Source organism: Lathamus discolor, chromosome 6, assembly GCF_037157495.1.
Source record: "Lathamus discolor isolate bLatDis1 chromosome 6, bLatDis1.hap1, whole genome shotgun sequence".
Taxonomy (NCBI): domain Eukaryota; kingdom Metazoa; phylum Chordata; class Aves; order Psittaciformes; family Psittacidae; genus Lathamus; species Lathamus discolor.
The window spans coordinates 91,506,901-91,527,066 of NC_088889.1; the positions used below are offsets into that span (position 1 = coordinate 91,506,901).

The window sequence follows — 20,166 nt, forward strand, 5'->3', positions numbered from 1 at the left end:
TGCCTGTAGGGTTGCTTACCCACGGCTTGTGGTGCATCACTGAGGCTTACGTGACACCAGCTCTTTTAGGCAGATAAAACTCTAACCGTAATGGATTTGTGCAGATCATATTGCCCTCACAGGGCTTGGAGCAGCGGCTGCCCTTGCAGGTCCTGCTGAGCTCCCAGTGGGAACCCAGAGAAGCGAGCCCAGGTCTCCCTGCAGCCACTATGAGCACCTCCTGACCCCCCCCCCCCGTGTAGTCTGTGACACCCGGTTCCTCCCCACAGGCTCCTCTGTAGCGTTTGAATGACACCTTTTGAGAAGCTGCCGTGTTTCTGCCAGTAACTTTGAATCCCATTTGGGAAAGCATCACTGGGGGTTGCCTTGGTTATGTCTGACAAGCCTGGCAGGTGCTGCTGGGGTGAGCATCTTGGAACGCTGGTGGGGCAGAGACAAAGCCAGCACTGTGGAAAGGGAAGGCAGCGGGGACAGAGGATAGAGTGGCTTTTCCCTTGATGCCACAAAGGTTGTGATGGGGCAGAGGAGCCGATACCTGCTCTGCTGAGCAGTGCCTGGGCACCAGGCTTCAGGATGAGCCGGAATTGGGGCAGGGTGATGGGACATGGAAGCGTGTCGGTGGTACATGGGGTGAGGATACATGCACCAGCAGCTGTTTAAAGGCTGAAAGATCCTTCACCAGCCTGGTGCCCTTGGAGCCTCCTTGCTCGCTGGAGGTGAAGGTGGTGTTTATCTGAGCACTGCTATTTAATGGCTACCCTCGTCTCTGCCTTTGGGAACAAGACACAGTTCAGATAGGAAAATTGAAGGCAGCGCGGATGTGAGGAAGGAAATGGGAGTGAAATTCCCCTCTCTGTCTTGGAGATAAGTGACAAAACTCAGCTTTAACTCAGTTACATTATTAGCGCTTTGGGGACTGGCTTTTTATCTTCCTTAAATAGGATTAATACACCATTACAAACACGCTGTCTTCAAAGCAGGCGAGCAGCCATCTTCCAGGGCTCTGCGATGCAGCAACTGGGATGCTGGTGGGTTACCTGCACCCCGACCGCCCCCTCCCAGTGTCTGACTTGTTCTCTGGGCAGGATGGACCCCGCTGGGATACCTGCCCATATTTCTGCCTGCTCTCAAGAGGCTGGCCCCGAGTTTCAATTACAATCTTAAATTACCAGGTCACTGAAGTCGAAGTAGGTCTGCCAGGTTTTTAATGATCTCCTCTCTCTTGTCGTGTGCAGGGGTTTGGGGTTTTTCCAAGCCTCCTTTCCATCCCTGCGCTGAGACCGTCGGTAACGGAGCACATGGCAGCGGTGGGTTGTGTAACTGGTGCAGGCGAGGCAGGTTCCGAGAGGAGCTGGTGCTCATCCTCCAGGGACTGCAGCAGCTTTCCACTGCCTTCCAGCGCCTTCCGACGAAATCCAGAACTAATTGCCAAGACTCTTTAATCTGGTCCCTCGGGGCCTGGATTAATCACAGAGTACTTCTTACATCGCTCGCTGGTGGAGATGCTGAGGGTGTTCTGTGGGGTGGGGATGCATCTGGAGCTGTTGGGTGGGTGTTTGTGAGCAGAGCTGGCTGCAGGCACTGGGCTGTCCCCAGGCCGTCCCTAGGGACCCATGTCCCCTTGCACAGAGACCAGGCTCTGAGGTGGATGCAGCAGTTTCCTCGATGCTGCCTGTCCCTGTTTGTATAAGGTAGAAAATGAGTTTGTCCATCGGTCCTGCATCTTGAGAAGCCTCTCATCTTTCCACCCTCAGCCAGTGTCTGGGTGCTCCTCCTCTAGTGCCTGCCATTCCCACCAGCATCCCTGCTTGCCTCCATGGTCCAGGAGCTGTAACCATCCTGCTCCAGCCCAGCACGGGCTCACCCCTGAGGCCATGATGAAGTCCCCTGTGTGCAGCATTGTGATCTGGGCCTTTAAGAAACAGGTTAGAGGAGATGTTAACATGGGAAGAAATAAATTCCAACTTGCAAAATTACCTGTTAGTGTTGCTGCAGCGTGTCACCTGGCTATAATGAGAGATTAGGTAGGGAATGGCATGTTTCCCTCCCGTTCATTCAGGGCCGGTGTGTGGGCAGCTTCCCGGCTGGTGCAGTTCTGTGCGTGGGTCTCTGCAACAGCACCTGGCACAGGAAGAAGGAGCAGAGAAGAAAGGTGTCTGTGCCTCATGCAGGGAAACACATTGATGGCTTCGTTCTCCTTGCTTTGAACTCCTCTGCTGGCCCCGGCTGCATCCCAGGATGCTTGGAGAGCAGGAGTGGATCAGCGTGGTGCCTGCACCGTGCGTGGCCCACGTGGCTGCCCCCATCCTGGTGCTGGGCGTGCAGTTCTGCTCACTGCAAACAGCCTCTCTGTACAGGCTCCTGCAGGCAAGACGTTCTGCTGGGGCTTTTGTTGGTCTCTCAATAGTGTGCTTGTGGTGGGACTTGGCTGTGTACCTGCAGCACCATCCCTGCCTGCATGGGGAGTGGGAGGATGGAGCAGCTCCCGTGGGGTGTCTCTGGATGCTGGGATGAAGCTGCTGGGGTGCACTGCTCACTGCTCCAAGCTGCTTTATTAGCCCAAAGTACATTGGAGAGGAAGCAGCAGCTGGACTTGAGTCCAGCCAGTGAGCCCTGTGCCAGCAAGAGCTGCACAAGCCAGGTCAGCAGCAGTACCCGTGTGCTGCCCGGGGCAGCACTTCTGAGCATCCCCATCCCTGCAGCATGGATGTGGCTCGAGGTGTTTCTCTGGCACATGTGGTGGGAGAAGGAGGATCTTTCCCCGATCCCAGTTCTAACGCTATCACCATCCCCTTCCCCACCCACACCCATTGCATTGCCAGGGATGATTGATGTTCCTCATCCCGCATGGCTACAATACATTCATTGTCATGCAGAGGGTGTTGTCACTTCATTACTGGTATTCCATATAGAACTGCAGACTTGCTTCAGTGTTTCCTTCGTATGTACACAAATCCCTCTACAAGTGCGTGGCTGAGCTCAAAGTATGTGACCCTTTAAGAAAAGAAAGGACTACTGAGGATGTCTCTGTCGGGAGTGAACAGCAGAGCAACCATCCTGCCCCTGCTCTTCAGCACAGCCCCTGTGGGCTGCTCCTGCATGGCAGGCACTGCATTCACTTGATTTCTGTTGGCAGGGTCTTACCTCGGGAAGCCACAAATGCCACTGCTACCCCCAGCTCTGGCACCTGAATGCTGCCTGGTGCCGGAGGGATGTTCCCTGGCGCTGGAGGGATGTTGGATGGAGCAGGGAGGGAGCTCTGCTGTAGCAGGGGAGCATTTGACCCTACACCTCCTATAGGGTCTCTCAGCCCTCCATTTGCAAAGGGAGCAGCAAGGTGTCCTTGTACAGTTCTGCAAGGCTGTGTTATCTTTGTGGTTTTGTGTTCTTTGTGTTTTCTTAAGTCCCTAAATTATGTGGGGAAATCAGTGCCCAGAAGCATTGCTTGTGCTTTTAATGGATCATAGAATCCCAGACTGGTTTGGGCTGGAAGGAGCCTTAAAGCTCATCAAGTTCCAGCTGCTTCTGTGGGCAGGGGCACCTTCCACTGGAGCAGCTTACTCCAAGCCCCCTCACCAAATGTGGGTGCTACTGCTGAGGGTTGGGGCAAAACTGGGGTGTGCGGAGTTCATGTGGCCCTTGAGCATTGGAAACACCACGAGAAAGTGGAGGAGCTCAAAGAGTGAATAGGCCATAACTGGGTTATGAGGAAGGGGCACAGATAACTGATAGCATGTGGGTATGTGGTAGGGATGAGGGTAGTGATGCTGTTGCTGGATGTGTTGAGAGCTCCCTTGGGTGTCCTGCCTGCACTGCAGTAGTGTGAGCAGGGGCATGGGCAGCAGATTCCCATCTGCCGGAGGTGCAGAAGGGCTCAGCAGCTGCACCCGAGCCAGCCTGCTCTTGGAGATGAGGTGGGTGCTGCCATGCTGAGCCATGGGTGGGAGATGCCATGGAAATGCGGATGAGCACCAGAGCGTGGAGACAGCACAAGCTGAGGCTCAGTCATCCGTGAGCTGCAGCAGAGGAGATGATGGCATCTGCAGGAGCCTTCCAAATTACCCAGTGCAAGGAGCAGTCCAGATCCTGCTCAGGAAACCCCTCGGCACCAGAATGCATTTTCCTCCCTATCTAAGGCATCACTAATGCAGGAACATTCCCGGATAGTCCCTAAACTTGTGTAACTCCTGTAGGAACCAGGGGCAGGGTAAAGCCAGCCTGGCACAGCCGGCCTTTTGCTCAGCACTGGGGCTTGTGGCACATCCTTCCGCCTGTTCAGAGCCTGATGCCACTGCAGAAGGCCTGGGGGCTTCACCAAGCTGCTGCTGGCACAGCTGGCTCCTGCGGCACATCTGGCAGAGCCGCAGCTGCCTCCTCCTGTGCCGCGCCGGCCGGGAGCGTGCACGGGGCTGAATTATTCAGTGTGCAAGTGAGTCTGTTCCCCGGGGCTGGGAGGGAGCTGATGAAGTATTTAACTGCTCCCCGAGCCGGGATCAGGCTCTAATGTAAAATTAATGCCTTTGTGTCTCTGGAAATAGCCGCAGCCCTGGCCTGGGTGCGGGTCAGCATCGCCGGCGCTGGGACGTGGGTCCTGGAGAGCGGCTCTTCCTGCAGCGGCCTGGGTCTCTTCACGAAGCTGGTGTTGACCCTTTTCCCCTCCCAAAGAGCAAGCAGTAGATGAGCAATGGGGTTGATTTTCTTAATACTCAAAGGGGCTGCAGGAAACCTGGAGAGGGGCTTTGGCCAAGGGCCTGTAGGGACAGGCCAAGGGGAATGGCTTGAACCTGCCCGAGGGGAGACTGAGCTGAGCTCTTAGGCAGAAGCTCTTCCCTGTGAGGGTGCTGAGGCGCTGGCACAGGGTGCCCAGAGAAGCTGTGGCTGCCCCATCCCTGGCAGTGCTCAAGGCCAGGTTGGACACAGGGGCTTGGAGCAAGCTGCTCCAGTGGAAGGGGTCCCTGCCCGGGGCAGGGGTTGGAGCTGGAGGAGCTTTAAGGTCCCTTCAACCCAAACCCTTCTGTGATTCTTGGAGACCTGGGAACACCCCCTGCAGAGTCAGTGGGAGATGTGAGCAAAAAGCCCTGAGCTGGTACCGGGCGTTGGGGCAGACAAGGAGCCTGAATAAATGAGGATGTTTCAGCCTGCCCTTTCCCCAGCAGGGATTTGCACAGAGGATTCCTCCTCTTCAGGCACCTAATCCCTGCCACTGAGCTTCCCGCATGGAAGGCTCAGTCTTTCCCGCAGCCCTGGGGAAAGGCCTGGGGCGCCGGGATGAGCAGGAGCATCCTCCTCTCCCTGTGAAAACAGGGAATGGCACCAGCCAAGGGGCACCCGGGGAAGGCATGGCAGGCCCAGATCCCCTGTCCATGCTGCATCCCTTTCCAGCAGCCAGCCTGGGATGAGGAATAATGGGTGCAAGTCCTGCCTGTGTAAAAGGGTCTTATGTGGTCCCTGCCTTGGGAGCCACTGACGGGATGTGCTGCAGAGCGGAATGGACAGAGCCAGTTGGTTTTATAATGGCTGGAAGATTGTATAGCTTTAAAAAACTGTATCCTGCTGCTTTACAGCAGAAATACCAGGAAATGCAGCTCTATCTCCCTGGCACTGAGTGACAGCTTTCCCAGCACTGATTTGCAGGGCTGGGCTTCTTCATATCTGTAATGAAGGTTTCTTTGCACCGTTCGTGCAGAATTAACCGGTCTGAATAAGAGTTGCTCCCTTGGATTGAAAGTCTTTGTCGCTGTTCAGGGAATCAGAGTCTTCGAGAGCCATGAGGCTGCTGAGACCTCGCAGAAGGGGACTTGGATGGCTCAGGCTTTCCTTTTATTTATTATCTTTCCACTCCTCAATCCCCCATCCTCAATCCCTGGAGCTGTTCCTGGTGGGTTTCCATAGCGGAAAACCACTGCCCAAAACTCCCCAGGCACAATCACCGCATCTCCCTGGAGCTGATAATGGGAAAACCGCTCAAGTCTGATGAGGAGCTGAAGATCTTTGTTGTGTTGTAAGAACTCCGGAAAGCTTTCATCCAAAGCTGGGGATTAAATCCAAATAGCATAAATTTTAGCTCAGCTTCAATCTGTGTGCTCTCAGTGATTAGAAGCTGTAAAGCACTGTCAGGAATTCAGGACTTCCCCTCCTGGAAGCCTTCTTTCCCCTTATTTTGTGATTACCACGCTCCGCTGGCTCTGCTTGATGTCGCAAGGCTCATTTTGTAACGTGGGAATGGAAAACTGTGGGCAAGTGCTGGCTGCGGTGCATTTCGGTGCAGCATCGGGGCAGAGCCAGGCCGATGCGTCCGACCCCGTGGGTTTGCCCAGCGTAGGCGGAGCGACACAAAGCTCCTTTAAAAAGCCTTTTTAATCGCGTTTTCTCTCCAGTTTTGGCAATCCTCTTTCCAAAGCTGTTTCCTGAATCTCGAGCTCTTTAGGCAGGGAAATGTTACCCGAAGGAGAATTTCCACAGGTTGTAAGGGAGCAGCCACGCACTGAGATACGCTCGAAATAATCTTTGAGCTTTGTGCTATTGGAACCATCTGCCAAAGCACGGCTCTGTCAGCTCTCCGGGGAGGTTTGAACTCCTCCCTGGGTTTGCTTTAGAGATGAATCTGGCTTGAACCTTCTTCTGTCTCTGTTAACTCTCCATCTGTCTGCCTTATTCGACATATCTGAGACGGGTCTGGGTGCCTCCAGCCCTCTGCCTTGCCCAGTGGAGGTGGGCAGAGGGCTTCCCTTCCTAAGGAACGTGTGTTCTGGGAAGGGATGCGCTGGGGGGAGGCATGGGAGGTGAATTCCCTGAATAATTCATTTTGTGAGGGACTCGGGGAAAATGGATTAGCCCTTTCTTCAGCACATCAGGGCAGGGAGTTCATGCAATGAAATTAGAGCAACAAATGGAGATCAAATAAAAGGCAACTCCGCTTTATGCAGCATGGAGTTGCTAGGCAGGGTTCATTCCTGCAGGAAGTCATTTGTCACAGCGTCTGGGTTTGAGGAGGGCTGGATACCTTCCTGCCAGCTAACGATGTTCCATGTGGGAGATGAGGCTAATCGGATCCCGCGGGGCAGCTCCAAGCCGATAGCGTGCAGGGGTCAGGAAATGATTTAGCATCTCCAGCCAGCCTGGCTCTGCCTGCCAGCACCTCGCAGCTCTCTGCTCTCCTGCCATTGGTAAGCCCCGGGCTGTGGGCTGGTGCCAGGGCCCCGTGCTGGTAGCCAAGGGCTCGTGTCAGGGCTGTTGGTGGCAGCTCTGGGGCTCTCCTGGGCTGCGTGGAGATGTGGTCCCATGGGTGGCACCAAGCTGCTGCTTTGCCTCCAGTATCTATGACCCCTCACAGCCACCCAGCACCTTGCAGTGGGTCCATAGCAAGGGCAAGGCCATTTTCCCTCTCGAATATGCTTCTTGCATCCCCAACACCTGATCCAAAGCAAGGTTAAAGTGGAAAAATGGGACCCCAAAATACTCCAAAAGACCTGCTCTGAGCAATGTGTCCTGGCAGTAACAGCACAGAGATACAGCTCCAGCGCTTGGGTCCTGCTGCAGTCCAGGATGCACTCAGCAGTGTCAGGCACTTGGAGCTTGCAAATAAAACACGAGCCCTGACACCCTCTGGGCTTTCATCTTCCTGGGAGCCCCTATGCTCCTGTTGGGCTGGCTCCCCGGGTAGCCTGCTGCCAGGGTAAGGAGCTTAAAGCTTTGCTAAAGGGCTTTTCCTGGGCAGGAACTGCTGCACTGGGAAGGATTCTGTATTCTAAGAGCAAACCTTTCAGCATTGTTGTCTCTTTGGGCAAACTGCCCAACTGTCTGCTTTTGGGAAGGCATCGGAACGGAGACGGAGCATGTGAGGTGAGCGTGGTGGGGAAACTCTTACAGCTGTTTACATCTTGTAAACAGGAGAAAACGCTCCGCTGGTGAAGGAAGGGGATGTGCAGGGGCACAGCAAATGGGTGCTGTTTGCTGTCAACAGACCTGGGGAGACAAAGGCAGTGATAGCTGTGATGCTCATCAGCATGGGCAGGGCTGCTCTGCTCCTCCCTGGGCTATCGGTCATGGGAGGCCCTCACAGGGGTGGGCTTTGGCCTCACAGCTGGGGCTGCTCCCTGCACAGGGTGGGCAGGAAGAGGGGGACCTCGCTCCTTCACAGCCCCTGAGGAGTGCTGGACAGTGCATCCCTCTGCCCAGGGCCGCCCTGATGGGCATAAATGCTGGTCCTGTCACGCTGCAATGTCTTTTCCTGTTCCCTTCCTCAAAGAGTTTTCTGCTGGGAGTGTTGAAGGGATGAGAGGATTCTCCATTCCCGCAGGGCTGGCTATGCTATGGGGCAAGCTGCGGTGGCTGTGAGGAAATTCCTGATTAGTGGCTCTGCCCAGTGCCTTGCTGACACAGACACTTGTGATGGGTCCTGTGTGTTGAGCAGCTCCCATGCCATAGCGTGATGTGCAGAGCCCTGTGCAGCTCCCTGGGTGCACGGTGTTGGATGTTTCCATCATCTCTTCCCCATGCTAAGGTGATGTGCGTTTAAGCTGGCTGGAGGTCATGATGCTGGAGGTGCCTGCTCTTCCCTAACTGCACACTGGATAATGGCAGGGTCTGTCCTCTCTGATGGTTCACTGTGACAGTGGTTTTATCTGCTCTGTGCTGTTGACCTCACCGGACCAAATGTTGGTTGCCAGCATGGGGGTAAGACCTTGCCTTGCATCGGGGACACCCACAGAAACCACAGGGCAGGCAGTGCTGGAGGGGAGTCCTGGCCAAGGTCAGCGTGCAGCTCATCCTGCCCGACAGCGTGGGCCTGCAGTGACAAAAGCCCTTAGGAAGCAGGGGAATTCTTGCAGCAGCATCGCCATGCAGCGCAGTCAAGGGCTGGATTTCTCCCTCCTGCCATTGCCGAGGACTTTGCAACAGCTTTGTCCACTGCAGTGATTTGCAGCGCTGTTCCGAACACGCTCCCGGCCACGCGCTGCTGGATAAAGCTTTAATTCACTGGCCTGGCTCGCGGCAGCCAGTGCTAGCGGATGCTCTGCCTCTGCTGTGCTCCACCCGCAGCCCTCACTGCCCCAGGAGGTCCCCCCATGCCGAGGAGCAGCCAGACGTGTGCACTGCGATGTTCATACTCCAGGAACACGTTTCGAAGAGGTTTTTCTGCTTGGCAGCATCTGTGATCGGCTTGGAAATTGCTTTATGGTTTTTCTCAAGGGGTTTTCTCAGTGGTTTAGGTCAAGAAGCCCTGAAGTGTTCAAAGCATTGCATTGCAGCTCATATAAGCAAATGAGAACCAAGTCCCTATAAGTCATTTTTGTGGCAACTGAATATCACAGAATCAGGGAATGGTTTGAGTTGGATGGGACCTTAAAGCTCATCCAGTTCCAGCCCCCTGCCATGGGCAGGGACACCTTCCACTAGAGCAGCTTGCTCCAAGGCCTGGCAGAGAGGAATGGCATTAGGAAGTTCAGCCCAGCAGCTCTATATTTCTTGCACTGAAGTGGAATCATTCCAGCTCCACTGGGAAGCTCTTGCTGCAGCCTGGATGCTGGCATCAGCTCCCGGCAGCGCCTGCGCCCAGCGTGCTGCGGAGCTTTATTGAGTTTATCCCCACACTTCAGGACAAATCTTTGCTAATAGAGTTCTAATTTCTTCCTTCCTGCTTCCCAGATGCCTCTGTCTCTGTATCCAAATGACAGAAATGGTGAGCAATGTTTTCAAGAAGCTGTTTATTTGCTGGAAAGGCAAATGAGAGGCCCTGCAAGGGGAGGGTTCTTGGCAGCTCTTGTGCCTCTGAAAGCTTCTGGGTTTGTTCTTTTCACAATGAAAAATGGAAAAGGGAAAAGGAATTTAAAGCTGGAGGTAGCAGGGCACGATAAGGGGATTGTGAGTTCAATAGCGAACGTCACTTGGCCTTTTTCTTGTTCCTTGGAAGTCTGATAATGATGCAGCTGAAGCCTGCACCGCTCAGCCTGGGTTATGTGCTATATCTGATCTTCTCATCACTGTTTCCTTTAGCATAACCATGGCTCTTGGGAAAGGGATGTGGCAAGTAAGAGAGCCCTGCGACAGAGCTGAGTTTGATGCCCTGGTTTCCCCAGACAGAGGCAGTCTTTGCACATCTGTGCTTTGCTCTCTTATTCCCTTTGCTCCCATTGTGCATGGTGTCACCCCTTGGAGCTGAGGTGCTCTGAGCACCCTGTGCCAGCGCCTCAGCACCCTCACAGGGAAGAGCTTCTGCCTAAGAGCTCATCTCAGCCTCCCCTCGGGCAGGTTCAAGCCGTTCCCCTTGGCCTGTCCCTACAGGCCCTTGTCCAAAGCCCCTCTCCAGCTTTGCTGAAAATAAGGTGCTTATTTTGCATTTAGGGAAGAAATTAGCCTTTAAGTAGAGTGCTTTGATTGCAAAACCAGGGCTGACAGTGTCAGATTAGTGTGTGCCGTGAGGGTTCGGTAGTTGAAGGGATGTGGATTTAGTTCTGGATACTTAGGCTTGAAAGTCTGGGTAGCAGCATGTTGGGATTAACGTTCCCAGAAGGGTGACTGTCATCGACTGCGTGTGTTGAGGAGAGGGAGACGTGTGTCTGCTGGTCTGGCAGAGGGAGGCTGCGGAGCTGCTGAAGCGAAGCAGGGCTGTGGGAGGGAGATGCCCACCTGTTCCATCGGTACACCATTCCATTTTTGGACACATGCACTTTCAGCTCCAATCCCCACAAATGCCAGATTCTCCCTCTCTTCATACCCGGGGTGACCTCGGAGCGTGCGCTGTGGATGACAGCAAGCTCCAAGTGAATAGAAGGGCTCCCAGCCCTCCCTTGCTCAGCACTTTGCTTCTGCCTTTGCTGAAGTGCCTGGTCCAGTTGGTGCTGCTCAATGGGTCCACTTGGTGCTGCTCAATGGGTCCACTTGGTGATGCTCAGTGGGCCCAGTTGGTGATACTCAACAGGTCCACTTGGTGATGCTCAATAAATCCAGCTGGTGATGCTCAATAGGGTTTAAAACCTGCCACAGCTTTAGAGTCCTGAATATCCTAAGTCAGACATAAGAGCTCTTTGTTTTCCTAAGCTCTGAAATGTCGTGGTGCCAATCCCTTAACGTGTGACTGACACTGTCACTGTCTTCTCTTTGCAGTTTGCTGCTTCGTTGTGCACAAGCGGTGCCATGAGTTCGTCACCTTCTCCTGCCCCGGTGCTGATAAAGGCCCTGCCTCGGATGTAAGTACCTGCTCCAGTGCTCTGGGTGAAGGCACAACATGGTGTTTTGTGGACCATGGTGTTTCACAGCAATTTGGAGACAGTGTTCTTGGCAATGGCAGTTCTGTGCTGTTACTTCACAGGCATCTCGAATTCATTGTTATTCACAGCCGTGGGGGCTCTGAGATTCTGAGACACCTAAAACACTTTCAAGTCATCCAATAACTTGCTCTGAGAGCAGGGAGAACGTGTGGGAATGCAGAGACATTTCTGTTTGGGGTTGAGTCTGCAGCTCCCTTTTGTCCCTCGACTCACAGCCTCAGTTTCCACACTGGTAAAATGACATTTCCAGGTTCTGCCACCTGAGCTGAGGTTTTAGGTTTGGGCTCAATTAAGATGAATGAAGCAGTAAGGGCTGAAGAGCTGCTTTAAGGCTTTGGCTGATGTGTCCTGGGCTGAAGGCGCCTCTTCTGGCAGGGCCTGGTTCGGTCCTGATCGATTCCTTTTTCACAAGTGAAACACCTGAAAGCATTAGCTCTCATTTAAGGTGCTCACAGTGCTGCTAGACTAGAGGCAGCCTGGGCAGTGTGCCTGAGCTCGTTCCTCCTCAGCTCATCCCTTACTCTGAAGGCATCCCTGCCCCACATCACTATTTCCATGTTGGTCCTGCATTGCCCCATGGTTCAGCATTACCTGCTCCTCGCTGCAGGGGTCTCCTCACTAAAAGCAGGCGCAGGTTTTCAGTCTGTTCCATCTCATCTTGCAGGTTTAATTCAACCGATGCATCTGTTTGCTCTTCCCAAGGGGGAAACACAGCCCACAGGCACATTTCATGCCTGTGATTTGCATCATCAGCGTTGCTGCGTTTGCTCCGACTCCCTCAGAAAGCACAGCCCAGACCGGGCAGCCCCATCGAGGACAGCAGGATTACCGGGAAGCACCGGTTTAGGTGTGCCTGTTGGAAAGCAGCATTGCTGTGCTTTAGAAGACCAGAAAACCACCCAAATTCCCACTAAGTCAATCCCCATCCCGGTTGTCACAAGGCCTTAATTTCCCGGAGCATCCCCGGGCTGCGAGTGGGATTGCTGGAGCAGCATTGCTGCCTGCGGCTCCTCTGCCAGCGCCTCTCGGGTCTGTCTGGCAGTTTGTGTGTTTTCCCGTGGAAACTGGCTAATTTGGGGAACTGCTGGGAGGGAAGGGAGCGAATTGGGGAAACGGCAGCGCTCCACAACTCTCACCCTTCAAAATAGCAGCAGTGGGAGCAGGCGGTGCAACAGGCAGTGAGGGTTGTTTAGCTGAGGCTAAACACACAGTGTCAGCCGCAGGGGTGGTGATAAATGGGGGCTTTGGGGAGGGGGGTCAGAGCTGGGGGCAGCCACTTATAGCGGGGGAGAAGGAGCTGGTGTCTGAGCTGAGCCCTGGCTCCCATCCCTGGCTGGGCTGTGGTACCCAGAGGAGGTGATGGCACCGGGCAAAAGGCCACCAGCTCCATGGCTGGAAGAGGCCCCTTGCTGCTGCAGCAGCCCCGGGAGCAGGGTGGGTGCTGCAGGATGATGTGGTCTGAACCTCTGGGTCTGAACCTGCCCTGGGGTGATGCAGAAGCAGCAGGAAGGTGCCAGCCAAGGTGACCACGGCAGCGGGAGGTGGGAATGCTGGAGCCACTTAACCTTGCTCAAGGAAAATGAGCTTTGGCAGCAGGAGAGCAGGGAGGGCTGTGATCCAGATGCCACCTCTGGAGCGCCGGGCAGCCTGCCCGCCAGCCTTGATCATCATCATCTGGGCAGCAGCAGGTACTGGCATTGTGCTTTGCCTGGTTCTGCGCAGCTCTGGCTCAAGTGGTTGCAATGCTTCTCTGCTTCTCCCTGTCCAATCTAGAGCAAGCCAGGAGCAGTGAGGAGCCCTTGGGCAGCCTGGGCCTTCCCCCCAGCACAGCCCTTTGATCCTGGGCCAGCAGCTTTCCTGTGCCTTTAACCTGCCCGAGGGGAGACTGAGATGAGCTCTTAGGCAGAAGCTCTCCCCTGTGAGGGTGCTGAGGCGCTGGCACAGGGTGCCCAGAGAAGCTGTGGCTGCCCCATCCCTGGCAGTGCTCAAGGCCAGGTTGGACACAGGGGCTTGGAGCAAGCTGCTCCAGTGGAAGGGGTCCCTGCTTGGGGCTGGAGGAGCTTTAAGGTCCCTTCAACCCAAACCAGCCTGGGGTTCTACACATGCCTCCTGCCCTGTGGCTGTCCAGCTGGTGATGGGTTACTGTGGGCAGCCTCTGCCTGAGATGGGAAAGGTCTAAATTAACTCTAAGGTGTCACATTTTAAGAGGGGCCACTTGATACCAGGGCGCAAGAAAGGCCTTTAACCAGGTTCTCTATTGCTTGCTCTTACCGCTGGGTGAGGGTTGCCACTGCAGCTCACGGAGCAGACAGGTAAAAGCCACCAGGCTGGCATGAACTGATTTGTTTCTCCTCCTTTCTAAAGATGAATAGAGGAATGCAGATGCTTGGGAGTTAAAGCAAGGAGCAGAAATGGCCCTTTTGTAGCTGTTCTTTTGGCAGTTCAGTAGAGCCCTCTGGTTTGTGCCCTGCACAACTGTTCCCTGGGCTGTAACAGGGGATTCGTGCAGAGCAGACATCGTTCCTTCAGCACTGCCAATCAAGTTTCTTACAGTGCTATAATCCTTAAGGAGCTTTGAATCAGGAGATGTAAAACTACTCCAGCAAACAGCAATGCCCTGTCTGCTTTGGGAATGCTTCGTGTTGAACTGATGATGCAGAGCTTGAGCCTTCCTCTGCTCTGCTCTTGCCAGTAACCACAGCATGAATCCAGAGCAACTGATGCTGTCAGGCACTGGTGGCATCTGGGTTGTGGTGGTGATAGCTCTGCCCTGTCTCATTTGGTGCAGCGGTCTGGTGACCGCCTTTCCTTGCACAAATAATTAATACCCAATGTAATCCTGCAGAAAGAATGAGCTTAATTTATTGCATGTGTTTAAACCTCGCAGTGCGCTCATCCTCAGAGGCCCGCGTGACTCTGCTGAGCTGGGGAGGGAAGGGCTGCTCAGTGAGATGGCATCTGCAGGGGCAGGAGAGGCTGGGGATGCAGGGGAGAGATGGATGCTGCCGTTCCAGCCGGATCCCAGCCTGGCTGGAGCTCTCAGTGCCAGCTGGCTGCTGGGTTTCATCCCTAGAGCTGCTCTTTTCTGGTATTCGACTCACGGAGCCAAGGGAAAAAATACATCAAAGCCAAAAAGGATTTCTATCTTTGCTCCTTGATCTCTGTATCTTGTGGCACTTAAGAATCAAGGAGAGAACGGTTTTGTGTCCTGTAAAGTGCTTATGGTGCATATGGATGCTTAATTTTAAACACCCAAGTAATACTGGTTACTTGAAATGAGTCTGTTTGAAGTTAAGTACGTGCTCAAGTCTACGGGGTGGTTCGTGCATGTGTCAAGCAGCCAAGGGGTGCTGGCACTTGGTGCTTTTTGGAGCATGACCAAGTAAGTGGAGAGCGGTGAAATGTCGGTGGTAACAGAAAGACTTGGACTCATCCTGCTCTGGAGCAGGCTCTGTTTGATCTGGTTGTGCATGAACCTCCTTGAGGAGAGCGCGCGTGTGTTTAACCTCGCAAAGCCTACTGAATAGGAAGCTTCCATCTAGGAGGGGACTAATTACACACTGATAGAGGGCCTCTGAGGAAAAGAGCATGAAAACTAATTGCTTCTTGCAATGGGGAATGAAGCTGGAGCTGTAAACGCTGGTACTGAAGACACCAGGGCTGCTTTCATGCTGGACTGCTCTGAAGTCGTGGCAGGACGTGGCTTTTCCTGATGGCTGGAGATGCGATGTGGGTCAGTGATCTGGGTGGTGCTGTTGCTGACGAGTGTTCCTGGTACGTGGTACAGGCTCACTGAGGGCAGATTTTACCGGTTCCTTCCCTAACTTTGTCTGAACCTGTGTTATGCTGAGCTTTGAAGCACTGGTGATGAGGGCTGCGTGATTTACCCGCACCACGTTGTTGGGCTGGGCTCCACGGCTGTGTGATGTGCATGGGGTTGGAACTAGAGGATGCGTAAGGTCCCTTCCAACTCCATTCCAGGATCCCACCAAAAGGCCTGAGCTCCATGTACCCTTCACATTAACGTGCTCTCAGGTCCCTCCCCAGCCTCCCAAAGTGACCACTGGTGAGCTGTTCTGCCCAGGAGGACCAGTGTCACTCTGTGGGTTGTCATGGCAACCTCTGATGCTCCCATGCTCTCCTGTTCACAGGAGGCTGAGCGAGCGTGACCATTCAAGCAGAAGCTTCCTCAAGTATGGCAAGGTCTTCAGGAGCTGAAGTCGGGCGTGTGTAATGTAATGCAGTTGGCAAACCTAATTATAGTAGGAGCTATTAGTAGAATGCATAATTATTTAAATTGTAGACAAAATAATCATGAAAATGACCTTCTTTGCCTTATCCTGGTAAAGGTCATCTAATCAGGATGCGTTAATAAATCCCAGAGCTGCTGTGGGTAGGTAACGGGCCATTGTAGCTTCATTGCAAATCTGCATTTCATTTTCCCACTGTTTGCAGCTTTAGAGGGTTTCTGTGATGCTGTCACCACGGTGCCTTCGGTCTTTCCAGGCTCTGTTTGCTGGAGGCAGCATCAGTTTGTCTCTGTCCTGGGCTCCTCCTTCCTCAGATAGCTCCGGAGATGCGTGTTTGTGCAGAAGGAAGTATTGCTGCCACTCTGGCTTAGGGGAGTGTGGGTCATACAGGTGGTGTTAGCCTGATGTGGTCTTCCCAGCATTGGTACGTGGTCGTTCTGCCCATGCACAGCATCACCAGATCCAAGCCGGCACTTGTAGCCGGATGCAGAGGCTCATTCTGCTTTCCCAAGTTTGGTTTCTTCTCTTAGAGGATTTGGGAGATGTGGGCTGGCAACAGTCAGCAATGAGAATAACCGAGGATGCCTAAAAACTAGCAGCTTGTTCAAGATTCCCCTTTCTGGGGTTATCTCAGTGGGAAAGGGATGCCTGTTGCCGTGTAGTCCCTTTGCACAGGGTTTGCCTGTTGAGGGTGGGATGTGCAGCCACTTCCCCTTCCCTCTGACATGCCCATTGAGCCAGGACACTCCTGAAGACCCCAAGCACCCTCTTGCCCAGGTCCTGCCTTAGGGAGCGGGATCCTGATCTTCCACGTACCCCTGGGATGCGCCGGGCCTGGTGCATGAGCCGATCTTCACAGCCCTGCTGCAGCTTGCTGCTTTCCCTTGTCTTGCTAATGAAGTTCTCCGTCTCATGGTGTGCCATCTGCCCCTTGCGCGAGGGCACATGCTCGCTGCTCCTGCCAGCCGCTGACAGCTCCCGTGGGATGAAGATGTCTCTGCCTTGCGCCCTCCCAGCACCTTCTGGTGCTTCCCTGGGCGCTGCTGGAGCGCGGCTTCTCCTCCTGCCAGCCCGCACATGTCTTCAGCCCCGGCACTCAGAAGCTGCTCTTGTTTTCTTGGCACCTGTGTGCGTCTGTTTTGCCTGTTACGGTTCCAGCCCCCCTGGTTAAAGGAGGGGGCTTGGGATGGCTGGATTGGAGCTGGGTTTGTGCAGAGCATCACCATGAGGAGGATGGTGGGGTAGGAGATGGTACCAATTGGGGGTCCTGTGGGCATGGGGGGCTTCTCTGTGCTGCTTCAGGCCACCCTGAGGCTGCAGGGAGCAGGGAAGCACTGCGGCAACCCCGTTCTTTCAGAGGTTATGCCATAATAAAATGACTCTCGAGGTACGTGAAGGATAACAAACATTTCTGAATGATGCCGAGCTGCTAACGCTGCTCAGGGGAAAAAAGCTGAGTTTGGCTTTTTCTCTTGTGCTGCTGGGTAAAAGAGTGCGTTTTATTCAGTGTTGGCAGCAGCAGAAGAATAATTGTCATCCATAGCCCTCTGCAGTTGTCTGACTAGCAGATGAGATCTTCTGTCAATAAAAATGTATTCACTTGCTGGAAGCTGTCATGGGAAGCTGTCAAGGGCAGGTTTTATCCGGGGCTGGGTGTTTGACATGGAAGCAGCCCAAGCTGTGATGCTGCTGCTGTGTTGCCGGCTGTGCTCGAGGACCACTTGTCCTTCCACAGCTGGGGTCTGGGCAGAGGAGCTGCCTGCACTGCTGTGCCCTCGGGCCCTGTGCTGGGAGGCTGAAACAACAGCAGTAATGCTGGTAGCGCTTGCTGGTGCAGCGGTGCCAAACTGTCTTTAGGATGTGGCTCCTGAGGAGTTCAGTACTGGCAGAAAAGATGCTCCAGTGATGGACCCCAGACCTTTGTCCTCTAGCCATGACCAGGACCTGTGTTCTCCTCCTGTGTGTAACCTCCTCTCAGTGCAGCCCCTATGGTTTCTTTTCATTGGAGACAAGACCCACTGCTCATTTGCTTGTTCCTTAGCTTCCTTGCGTGGTTTTTGCTGGGATTTGGAGCTGTTTCTCACCAGAGGTGTTTCTCCAGCGCTGTGCAGGCTGGGTGCGGGAGGTGCATCCTTGGCTCCTGGCTGTAGGGTCCAAACAGGATAGTGCCAGTGAGTGCTGCTTGAGAGCCTGTCCTTGCCAGCAGCACAGCGGCCCCATTTCTGGTGACCACTGTTGTCTTCAGTTCCCTGGAAGGAAAGAGAAGCTTTTCTCTCCTTCATCACCTTTAGAGTCACTGTCAGGCCACTTCTGCATGTGCTTGAGGTGTTCCCTGCATAACAGAGGGGATTTTCCCAGGGGAAACGCTGGAACAAAGAGCGAGGTTTCTGGTTTTACATCTGCTGCCTGGGTTTCAGTAGGTGCAGGCACTAAGCTCATGCTGTGTTCTATTTGCTCTGCTATTATGCGGCTTAAAATTGCCAGAAAATTCACTTTGAAATAGTCTCTTCACATGAACTGCGTTGATTCTTCTTTGGAAAAGGCAGTTTAAAGCTTTCTCTGCACTGAGATGGGGAAATAGGGGCAAGTCATCCTGCAGCAGACTTCTGTGGCTGTTGTGTGGGGTCCAGCAACTGTCAGTACAAAGGATTAAAGCAGCATCGGCCATCAGCTGGGCTCTTGGCTTCCTGGGGACCGCAGGCAACAGCCCCTGATGAAGGGCTGGTGATGGGACCTGGGATCTGGGGAGGGGTTATTTGCATGAGGGAATAGAAGACATTTCAGTGCCCTTCATGTGTGACTGACTGTAGGGGTGAATCCAAGTGAGCTGGATGCGCTTTGCAAGTGTTTTATGGCTCAGACTGCTGGGTCTGAGGAAGGGTCTGGGCCTCCCCCTGCATCCCACCTCCTCCCTGCACCAGGAGAGGCAACACTGATGCAGTGCAGAAGTGACTAAACCCAGGCAGCATCCAGCCCAGGGTTTGCACCCTGGCTATGACGGAGGGCTGCTGCCCTTGCCAGGACACGGACTTGGCATGAGGAATAGCTGAAGCCAAACGCCCTTGCTTGTTGTGCAGCGTGGTGCTGCTCTGCTCCGCTCTCCCCCCTTGGCTTCCCGCTGTGTGCTGAGCCACTGCCCAGGCAGGCTGCTGCTCAGGAGCAAAGGGATCCTGGCTACCGTGAGCAGCACATAAATTGTCCTTCTGATCAATGCCACCAGCTGCCTGCCGGCAAGGAACTGGGGAGCAGCAGCTCCTGCATCAGCATCTCCATCAGTGTTTGGCAGGAGGTGCCTGACATTGGTGTGGTCCTTCAGCGAGCTCCGTGGTGGGTATGACCCTGAAGAACGGTGCAGGTGACTGCTGAGCCTGGGGACTGTGCTCACAGTGCCTCGGGGGCCAGGGCTTGGCTGCTTGCTTATGAATCACGTTTCTTGTGTTCCTGGGAGAGCAGGAGAGCTCGGGCTGCTGCAGGCAGCACACACAGGCCCCCATACCCAGCACAGTAGGGTGGGAGCAGCGAGAGGTGTGTGGGGTTCTGGGGAGAGCCAGGTTTGCTCTGCAGGTCAGGGCTGCAGTACCTCGAGGATGCGATACTGCACTGGCTCATTTCAGACCTGAAACCTGCTGTCGCGCTGGGAAGCAGAAGCCACCCCTAATGGGTCATTGCAGGGTACCAGGTTGAAGCCAACAGCTTCTTTCCTTTCCTGGCTCATGTTCGCACGCGTTCGGGCTCACATCCTCAAGACACACATCCCTCCCCTTGCAGCGTCACGGGTCTGTGGCAGCGCTGATTCAAAAGGTCAGAGCCTCGCAGTGCAGTAAAACTCTCCTCATGGTGTTTCTCAGCTCTGTTGAAGAAGGGCTCCTCTGCCCTGCTCCTCTGTGCTGGCGGGATGCAGGAGGAACACTTCTCATTTTCTTGGCAAACTTCTTTTTCAATCATTCTTGGTGTAAGTCTCAGCATCTGCACACACAGGGACCTCGTCATCCCTGTCTCTGGTACAAAAATAGGCTCTTTGTAAAATGACTTGAGCCTGGGTTGAAAATGATATCCAGACTTTCCAGTTTCTGGCACCTTCTAAAGCCCCGGTCAAGGTGAAACAGGGCCCTCACACCAGAGAAGCAATTCTGCCTCTCTGTGCCTGGCTGCATCCATCACCCTCATATCCTTTGGGCTCTGGGTGCTGGGTCAATCCAGAATACAGCCCTTGGGGTGGGAGCAGAAGGTGAAGCCCATGAGGGGTCCAGCTCCCTCCGAGCAGGGCTGGGATGCTGATGGAGCAGTTTGGAAGATGCTGTTGCTGCCGCAGCATGGCTCAGTGCGCACTTTGCTTTTCTGGCTCTGGCTTTTTTAACTCCCATTTCCAGTGGGAATTTAACATCTTTCACATGAATTGTCTCATTTTGCATTAAGCTTGTGGTTTGTTGGGTTGGTTTTTTTTTTCTTTATGAATGACTAAAGCTTTCATTTGCCTAAACAGGAATATCTGTTTCTAGAAGGGAACACAGAAACTGGAGCGCTCGGGGGCGATTCCTCCCCGTGTCACACGCTGGGGTTTAGCACGTGGCTTCTGCTATTGCTGCCCCCGTGTCATCAACCTCATCCTACTGCTGCTGGTGATGGGACGATGCCCGAGCACCCCG

General features: G+C 54.1%; 1 protein-coding gene across 2 annotated transcripts in view; it reads left to right on the forward strand.

Moving 5' to 3' along the window:
• PRKCB (protein kinase C beta) overlaps positions 1–20,166 on the forward strand; it is a 105,219-nt gene that overhangs the window by 29,744 nt on the left and 55,309 nt on the right. For both annotated transcript variants that reach the window (XM_065684927.1, XM_065684926.1), the window contains exon 3: positions 11,107–11,189. In XM_065684927.1, coding sequence (XP_065540999.1) covers positions 11,107–11,189 — 83 coding nt within the window. The remainder of the gene's footprint in view (positions 1–11,106; positions 11,190–20,166) is intronic.